This window comes from Pieris rapae, chromosome 19, assembly GCF_905147795.1.
Source record: "Pieris rapae chromosome 19, ilPieRapa1.1, whole genome shotgun sequence".
Taxonomy (NCBI): Eukaryota; Metazoa; Arthropoda; class Insecta; order Lepidoptera; family Pieridae; genus Pieris; species Pieris rapae.
The window spans coordinates 4,435,551-4,445,333 of record NC_059527.1 but is presented as its reverse complement, the minus strand read 5'-3'; the positions used below and the strand labels follow the sequence as shown (position 1 = coordinate 4,445,333).

At 31.5% G+C, this 9,783-nt stretch overlaps 2 protein-coding genes across 2 annotated transcripts in view; one reads left to right on the top strand and one right to left on the bottom strand.

Moving 5' to 3' along the window:
- The window catches only part of LOC111001163 (suppressor of lurcher protein 1), a 205,170-nt gene continuing 195,387 nt past the window's right edge, over nucleotides 1-9,783 (bottom strand). Inside the window, exons 11-15 of the mRNA XM_045632316.1 lie at nucleotides 1,868-2,054; nucleotides 1,534-1,724; nucleotides 1,156-1,363; nucleotides 655-899; nucleotides 1-283 (exon numbers count right to left, since the gene is read on the bottom strand). Of these exons, the coding sequence (XP_045488272.1) occupies nucleotides 219-283; nucleotides 655-899; nucleotides 1,156-1,363; nucleotides 1,534-1,724; nucleotides 1,868-2,054 (896 nt within the window). The 3' untranslated portion in view covers nucleotides 1-218. The remainder of the gene's footprint in view (nucleotides 284-654; nucleotides 900-1,155; nucleotides 1,364-1,533; nucleotides 1,725-1,867; nucleotides 2,055-9,783) is intronic.
- LOC111001635 (DNA ligase 3) lies at nucleotides 2,323-6,466 on the top strand. Its single transcript, XM_022271580.2, has 4 exons — nucleotides 2,323-4,126; nucleotides 4,322-4,475; nucleotides 4,791-5,054; nucleotides 5,217-6,466. The coding sequence occupies exons 1-4, from the start codon at nucleotides 2,549-2,551 to the stop codon at nucleotides 6,182-6,184; spliced, it is 2,964 nt and encodes a 987-aa protein (XP_022127272.2). The 5' UTR covers nucleotides 2,323-2,548; the 3' UTR covers nucleotides 6,185-6,466.

The following is a 9,783-nucleotide window of genomic DNA, read 5'->3' as shown; positions in this document are numbered from 1 at the left end:
TATAATTCATTTTAAATTTATTTTTAAAATTAAGTGCCAGCGTGGATAAAACATTATTGTGTCGTATTGCTTTAGTTGGTAAGAGGAAGATTTACCATTCGGTTAATAGAAAAATTTAAATCCCTACTTTCAAATTACAAGTATATGGCACAGACTATGGTACAAAATGTACAGGATTATTAAACTACCTATTTATAATAAATCTAATATCACTTTATTTAATAATAAAACCGATGCAGGTAAGCTGGAACGAAGACGAGCAGTGTCAACCACAACCGCAGCGCTGAAAATAAAAGATGAAAAATTAAACATTTTGACACAATATTACCTACATTATAATATATATGTACTTAATTTGAATTACAGACGCAACTAGGAAGGTGCTGTTTTTCCTCTGATAAAATATTGCGTTTCAGGGTATGTGCTGCCTGCGTTTGCAACCCGGATTTAGTAAGATATTTTAATTAACACTTGCATATGAAAGATAAACATAGTAATAATACAGGTGTGGTAAAATCAATGTTTCAAAAGTGTATGACGTTTGTCAGGTAGAAATAACTGACGCAATAATCTATATATATATACATATATATATATATATATCATATGTAAATTCTTAAGCCACAAGACACACAAGAATAAATTAATACTAACGGAGAGGTGATGATGCGTAATCAGATATTGGTGCCTGATACTCATCCGATGCTTCTAAAAACTGATAAATAGCTTTAAACCCCGTGCCATCTAATCGATCATTTGATCGAAATGTTACTTTGAAAAAGTTTCGTTCAGATTCTACGTGAAATTCCTTTTGCTGTCCACAGTATCTTCCATATCTATTGTCTTCAGTCATGTAATTAGAAAACTCTACGTAATCACTTGCTGATTCAGCTTCACACCTGAAAGAAGGTTATTCATTAATATAAGTAATAATATGAGTTTACTTTACGGCAGAGGGCAAGTTTTATTGTTACATTTGTCTATAAGCAAACAACCTCAATTGCAGTCTGATTATATATTATATTAGTTAGCATAATTAATTAGGGTTATGTTTTGTTTAAGAAATAATCAATGCTTATTATGACCAGTGTACGTTCTCAAAAGAAGGTCTGCCATTTTCTTATTCAGACTACGATTGATCTGTAATATACGTACGGTGATACGCCTTCTATATCAAAATGAGTAAAGTGAAGGTGCACTTTTTCAGTTTGTCCTCCATGAAAGAAATAAGAACATTCTGTATCCCTAGGGTATGGACCAGGAGAGTTAGGAGACGCGAAGGTTCCATTTCGAGCTTCTGTGCTATTATACACAAAAGCACAAGGAAATTCTTTAAGTTGTCTTCCTGTTGATATACCGAAATCTGTAAGAAGAAAATAATAACAATAAAGTTTTAAGTTAGTATTTATAAAGAAAATACTACTTAGTATATTATATAAACTTAAAGTCATGTTTGTCATCATAACGTGTTACACCTAATTTTAGTGATCTCTGATTAAGTAACATAATGATATTACTAAAAAAAGAACATACTCTCAACAAACGAATATGAAATTTTAAATCCCCTAGCATGTCTTGACGATTGTGTTCCTCGGAATTCCAGCATAAGTTTAGGGCCATTTGACATGATAGGTTTTGGGAGATCCACACCACAGAAAGTTGCTACATTTTCTAATCTCCCGTCAACGTTAATAAAAGCTTGAAGGGAATCGATATTGGAACATCTGGAAATGGAGAAAATCAATTTAATTTGAATTATATATTTGATAGTAGTTAAAAAATATATAAATAAAAAATGAAACTTTACGTGAACTTCTATATTATATATTACCTTGTTATAATTGAGTGAAAGAAAATGTATACTTACTCAAGAGAGCCATCCGTTGGTTTGTATAAGAAGAAATCTTGAAATATAAGCCTAATTCGTTCTTTTCCCCTTCCAAAAAACTCATAATGACAGTGGGTATTAGAAGGATATGCAAGAGGATAGTGAGGTGAAGTTAGCGTGCCATGCTTCGTTCCGTCACTATTAAATTCTTGATGGCAGGAGGAAGCTGTAAAAAACAATAGAGATAATTATTTTTCATTCTTTAATTTTCTATGAATACAAGAAACTGTGAATTCATTATTATTTTTTATCGACATACTATTGCAAAGGTCTTAACAACACTATTATATTTGGATTTCCACGCATGCGCCTCGTACTAATCGATAGGTAACCCTGTCTGTGGCATGACCAACAGAATACAGACTATTTATCTGTATTCTGCAGACTAACGATTACTATTGACTGTTCCTTATTATAATCACTTCGCTAGAAGTAATAGTGTTCTGTGATTAAAATTCAAAAGTTTGTTATTATTGTTTCTTTAGTTGTAAATAATTAACATGAAATGTAACATTTGTCGTAAATTTGAGTTTAAGTTTTCAATATCTCGTACTCAACATTGGCTTAAGATATAACTTCCAATGTATAGGTTTTTCTACAACGTAACATTACTTCGTTTATTAATATATTATAATTGTTGTTTTACATTAAACAATTATTATGACGGATTTTACACCATATTACGTAGATCGCGCGAAAGTTGGCAGAGCGTCATGCAAAGGATGTAAAGGTAACTGCCCAAGTGGCGAAATCCGGATCGCTAAAGTAGTGCCAAGTCCATATGGAGAGAATCAGCAAATGAAATCATGGCACCATGTCGATTGCTTCATGAATGTTTTTTTAAAACAACGTCCGGCCACCAAACGCATAGACTCCATAGACGACATAGGGAACTGGGCAAGTTTAAGCAAAGAAGATCAGGAATTCATTATAAAAAAAATTAATGAAATGGAAAAATTATATGCAGAGAAGCATAGCGGGAAATATATAGCTAAGGTACTGAAAAATGTATCTACTGGGCCTAAGAACACTAAAACTGAGACAATGAGTAGTAATCAGTCAGAAATACTGACTGAAGACAACAAATTTTCAACTTTCCATACACTTTGTAAAAAAATATCTAGAGTAGATGCATATACAGATAAAACAGCAGCTGTAAATAATTTCTTTACTAAGGGATGTACTGATAAATTTGAAGGTGACCTGGTCTTATGGTGTAAATTGTTACTACCTCAGGTGTCAAAACGAGTGTATAACTTAAAGAGTAAACAGCTAGTTAAACTATTTTCTAGAATTTTTATTATTGATCATGATGATATGCTAACTCATTTAGAACAAGGTGATGTTGCAGACACCATTCAACACTTTTTCTCAAAGTCCAAGGCCATAAATCCTGCATCAGAAAGCACTTTGACAATACATGACATTGAAAACTTTTTGGAGGACTTATCAAAACTTACAAAGGAGGAAGAACAGATATATCAATTTAAAAAAATTGTTAAGAAGTGCACTTTAAATGACATTAAAATGTTAGTAAGATTAATTAAAGGAGATTTGAGAATAAATGCTGGTCCAAAACATATACTAGAAGGCGTGCACCCTGATGCCTACAAAGTATTTCAAACATCTCGGGATTTAGATTTAGTCATAGACAAAGTGCTTAAAACAAATTTGGTTAAACATAAGTATGCTTCTCAGAAATCTGTTCATGCAAATTTAAGTCTCATGACTCCTATTCTGCCAATGTTAGCAGAGGCCTGTAAATCAATTGAAATGGCTATGAAAAAGTGTCCAAATGGTATGTTTTCTGAAATAAAGTATGATGGTGAGCGTGTCCAAGTTCATAAAAAAGGTAAGGAGTTTAAGTATTTTTCTCGAGCTCTAAAGCCAGTAATGCCACATAAAGTAAATCATTTTAAAGACTATTTACCACAAGCATTTCCAAAAGGGGAAGATATGATTTTGGATGCAGAAGTATTAATGGTAGATGTGAAAACAGGAAAACCATTACCGTTTGGCACTTTAGGTGTACATAAACAGTCAGAGTTTAAAGATGCCCAAGTATGCTTATACATATTTGACTGTTTGTATTACAATGGTGAAGTTCTGATGGATATGCCCATTAAAAGGAGAAGACAATTTTTATATGAAAATATGGTAGAAGTTAAAAATCATATAATGTTTTCTGAACAGCAGTTGATCAGGAAACCTGCTGATTTAGCTACCATGATTGCAGAGGTAAATCAATTTTATTTTATAGTAGTTGCAGCAGTGCAAAAGTATATTCAACATTTTTCTTAGCATTTTATATAGCACTAGACTTTATTTTTACAGAATAAATATCTTAGTAGTAAATAGAATTAAATTATTTTTCTAGATTCAAAGATTTATCTTTCTACTATAATCAACTGATTATTACTTTGAAAATTTCAGGTTCTCCAGTTAGGATTAGAAGGTCTTGTATTGAAAGATCTAGAATCTACATATGAGCCAGGCAAGAGACATTGGCTTAAAGTAAAAAAAGATTATTTATTTGATGGTGCCATGGCAGACACTGCTGATTTATTGGTTTTGGGAGCATGGTTTGGTAAGCATATAATTTTATGTACCTTCAGCAATGAGCATAATGTTAAATAGTGGTTGTGTTTAAAAAAATACATTTTTTTTTATTTGTCAAAAAAAGTTATATCAAAATTATTGTTCTGAGTTTTCTTTCGCTAATTTATTGACTATACAGTATTAACTGCAGTAGCATAGTACAAATATAACAAATATACATATTATATTAAGTTTAATATGCAAAATAAAAGTCTAAACAAGATTAGATTTTTATGTCTAATAAAAAAATTATAAACATTTTTTTGTTTTTAATTATAGCAAAAGTTTTTCCTTATAATTACAGGAACTGGAAAAAAAGGTGGTATGATGTCTGTATTTCTCATGGGCTGCCATGACAGGCGAAGGAATAAGTGGGTAACTGTGACCAAAGTGCATACTGGACATGATGATAATACCCTAGAGCGATTACAAAAAGAATTAGCACCTTTAATGATGAAAATATCTCAAGACTATAACAAAGTACCTAATTGGCTGGATTGTAATAAGGGAATGGTTCCTGATTTTGTAGCAATGGATCCAACGAAACAACCTGTTTGGGAAATCACAGGTTACTATAATTTATTTTAGCCTATTACATTCTAATCATTTGTATGACTGATGAATCAAATTATAACTTTTTGATTAATCTTGAGTTAGTGGCCAAAATTTTAGATAAAAACCATGTTTCATATCCTCATGTTATATACACAGTAAATATTGGTATTTTCAGGAACGGAACTTACAAAAGCAAATCTCCATACTGCTGATGGTATTTCTGTCAGATTTCCACGAGTCACTAGAATAAGAAATGATAAAGATTGGGAAACTGCAACCAACTTGGAGGAACTGAAAAATTTATTCAAAACTTCAAAAGAAAAAACAGATGTCTCTCTCCTTAATAAATTAGCAGCAACCGCATCTTCAAGTGAACCTCCCACAAAAAAGCAAAAGAAAAACTCTATAGGAGTGAACGAAGAACCAAGAACATCTCCAAAATCACATAAGACTCCTACAAAAATGGGTAATTTAGATTCATTTATACAGAAAGATATTAAAAAATCACCGAAAGACACAAAACCTCTCAATGAAAGTTTTACACAGAAACAAGAAAATAGCATTTCTGTAAAATCTGAAAATGACAGCGATACAGAGAAATCTATAAAAGACGACAGTTTTCATACAAAGAAAAAAAAAAGAAAACGTGCTTTGGAAGACTCAAATTCATCAATTGACAGTAGAAATAATTCTACAATCGATGAAAGTGTTAAAAAGATAAAAATTGACAAAATTTTAAAGGATGATTCTAAAGATTCAGATACCAATTTAAATAGTGATAAAACAATTCCTGAGTATATTTGCAAAATCGAAGATGATTTTCCTGACGATCCATTGCCAGATGTTTTTCTTGGCAAAAAACTTGGGTTTTATCCAGATTTTATTAGTTTTCCCGAGGATGAGAGAAACGATTTTGAACGCCATTGGATTGCCTATGGCGGGATTGTAATCAAGAATATAAAACACATGGATGTTGATTATGTAGTTCACAATGATGAAGAAATACAATTTAAGAATATGTTGAAATTAAAACGGAAATTGGTTGGTGATGTACGACATGTGACAAAATATTGGTTAATTAATTGTATAAGTGATGTGGAACTTTTGAATACTGTACACTATGCAGTAACAGTTATTCCATGATCAAGGTTAGGTAACCCTATTAAAATATACAACACATCTATTGTAAACCTTCGGGATTCTTGAAGAAGTAAAAATTGTAATTTTAAAAGTCTTCTTTTAAATTGTAAAAGACTCATTGCAGGCTTAAATTGTGTCAAAGAAATTGTTGTCGAAAAATCAATACTTAACAGAAGATTTAATTACTAACCATCTCCCAGTTAAAAGCTATCTGTTTATTATACATATAAAATTTTAAATAACTTATATTATGTATTTTTATTCAATATATTGTTGTTGACTTAGTTGAGTGGTTTTATTTATCAAATGTTGGGGTTCTAATCTCATTACACGCTTACAATAGCTAATACAATTAATAACTTGCAAATAGAATTAATAAATCCTATTACTACAGATTTATATAATCTATTGATTGTATACAAATGTGCAATTCTAATTTCAAAATTTCATGTCAAACAGGCATACCTAAATATAATCCGAAACTTAGTTATCGAGATTTAATGTGTGATAATAACGCCATCTAGTTGTAACGTATAAACTTTTTTTACTAATATGTTAGGTGTATTAGCTATTCGTAAGTTATAGAGGTCACTTATTGTCTATCCTCAAATTTTGTTAAAACTAAGCCAAGAATACACTTGGATGCATTGACATTTTAAGTATATATTATCTAAATATACCTGCTGAAATTTAATTTTTAGTTAAGTAATCCGGCAATAGGTGGCGCTGTATACATGAAAAGATTAGCTATCTCAACCAGTACTGGTAACAGTAACTTCGTTATTGGTTATATTTTGTATGTTTAAAGGCTATTAAGTTATTAAGTTAGTTACTATTAAGATCAATTTTCAGTTCCGATTTTTGTTAGTAAACACAAAATAATTTTCGGTTCATGCGGAATCAGACCTAGGACTTTTTCGCTTACATTTGTTTCCACCAATGGGGCGCACCAATGGTATATATTATAGAATTACACAAAATACAAATTGCATATAGCTAAACGATGACATTAGTAGCTTTTTTTATATTTATTTATATTTAAGATCTCAAAATAAAATCTAATAAAAGCTTTAAGCTTAAAGAAAATAAAGTTAACGTCATTAAGATCTCTATTAACAAATAAACTAAAACTAAGAAAACTGTTATTAAATATATTACCATTAGTCCAAATAATTGGATGTGCTAGACTATTCACAGAAGCTAAGTAGTAAAAGATAAATTAGAATTCTAAATGTTGTTGCAATTGTTAAGTTTAATAAAATTTCACTACAATACAAATGTTCCAATTACCACATTACTGCACTCTTATTGCACGACCTCTCTTGCTAAACCCTCATAAACGTATATGTAAAACGTTATGGCAAAAAGGCCCAAACAGAACATAACATTACATAGCCGCACAGGGAACGTGGAAAACAAATATTGCTCATAACAGTTGAGAACACCTCCAAGCCGTATCGTGTTTTCTGCTTTAAATTTTCAATGAGTTCGCTACAACTTTTTTAATACAGTTGCTCAAAAAGTGGCATATTGCAGGGAGGTATAGCGTTCGGAAAGTGGGCTATTACACACTCGTGCTTTTTCTTTGCCATTCCCGCACTCGTGCGTTTTCTTTGCCAACTGTCAAAACAATGTGTATTAAAAAGAAAAAACGAACCACGAAGGTTTTATTAAAAAGATTCATAGAAGTTTTTATGATATATGATTTCTAAATATTACAATAATTGGATTCAATAAGTTCGATTAGGTTTCTTTTCATTTCATATCAATTAAAAAAATATTAAAAAGAATTTTATAATATATGCAAATACGTATTTTTAAAAAGTTTACTAATAATTGGATTCAATAAGTTAGGTTAGGTTTATTATATTTCATATCAATAAAAATAATATTAAAAAGAAAAAACTAACCATGAAGTTTTTACTAAAAAAAAATCACAGAAGTTTTTATGATTCATGCAAATATTTTAAAAAGAAGCTACTATTTGTTTCAATATCAGAGTTAATGATTGGACTCAATGAGTTAGATTTGGTTTTCTTTCAATAAAAATAGTCTACTGAAGAATTGGCTGTAGAGGCCAAGTTCCCTTTGCCTACCCAGAATGGGTGAAGAAAAGAAAAAACAAGCTTTGCTCATATTCTTTGCGGTTGGCGCCATTTTCCAAAAATGTTCTTTCCGAGTTGAGTTATTTTTGCACAAAATGAGTAATTTCGACGATATTTTATTTGAATGAATACCACCCGAACGCAGTATAATTGCATAAAATGCTTTGGAGAACAATTTACCGGAAACATATAAGTCGCTAAATATCTACGTGCAACGAATTTATTCCGTAGAGAGAAGAGAAAAAAAGCAAATAGTTTAATAAAATTGCTTAATTTTTTCGCAACTGTATTAAAAATAGTCGTTCAGTACACGTGCGGTACCGTCATTGCAACTTGTCCCGACTGTCAACCCTCACCTTCGGCTGCGCCTCGGCTCGGGTAGACATTCGTCGGAACTCGTTGCAATGACAGGCTTTCCGCACTTGTAATGAAATATACTATACCTGCTTGTGTGTAACGCGAATTAATTATTTACACAATAGGGTGGATTTCCTTACTCGGACTGCCCTGGGAATATTTACATTATAGCCATCGAATGCTAGGGTTTTTGGGGGCTTAGATTTCTCATGTAAACTATTCCTAGGTTTTCACGATATTTAATTATGAACAAGTTTCATTGATGATGACTTTGGTCCTTTTTTTCATGCGAAATTAGTGCCGCCGATGTTACGACGTTTTCATTTATTTAATTAATATAAAAAAATAAATGCTCACATAGGATTGCTCTATTAGTGCACAACCGGGGCACGAACCCCCTCACCGGCTTGAGTCGTGCGTCAAGCCAATAGGCTAATAGGGCTAATAGCACTAACAACATATTGATGAACTAGTATATATAATTACGAAATTACGATTATCAACATACATGTTACATTAGAGATTAGATTACATTAATAATAGACGCCAATCGTGTAAAATGTATGTGTGAGATTATAAACGTAGAAAACTTAATTTAAGATATAATATTCATTCTTGAATATCTTCAAAACGTAACAGATTTTCAATAAACGCGCACGGGACGGCAGCTATCGACGATTTCGTTTTGCAATGAAAATTCAATCAGTCTTGAAAATTCCACCTGAAAATATAGGTACATATTTTAAACGCGAAACCATCTAGAAATGTATATCAAATATAGAGGCACGCATTGGATATGCGCCTAACGTCCAGAATCAGCTCTTTGAGCATAATTTCATGATTATTCCAGCTTTGATATACATTCAAAAATAAAATTCAAAGTTTGAAGTTGGAAGAGTGCAATAACATCGAAGAGCCATATTAATAATTTACTATGTAAGTACTAGTACTAGTACTAGTAGTCTAAGTACTTAGACAAGAAAGAAATGGTATTTTTATTTTTTATAGAACACCGATATGATACCGCCGCCCATGGACACTCTCAATGCCAGAGGGCTCGCGAGTGCGTTGTGGGCCTTTTAAGAATAAAAGAAATGTTATGCAAAGCTATGAATATTGAAAATTTGTATAACATCCGAC

Bases quoted from the DNA above. Each gene is read 5' to 3' on its own strand.
- LOC111001635 (XM_022271580.2), top strand. From the start codon at position 2,549: ATGACGGATTTTACACCATATTACGTAGATCGCGCGAAAGTTGGCAGA. The intron at 4,127-4,321 runs GTAAATCAATTT...TGAAAATTTCAG, and splicing joins TAGCTACCATGATTGCAGAG to GTTCTCCAGTTAGGATTAGA. The intron at 4,476-4,790 runs GTAAGCATATAA...TTATAATTACAG, and splicing joins GGTTTTGGGAGCATGGTTTG to GAACTGGAAAAAAAGGTGGT.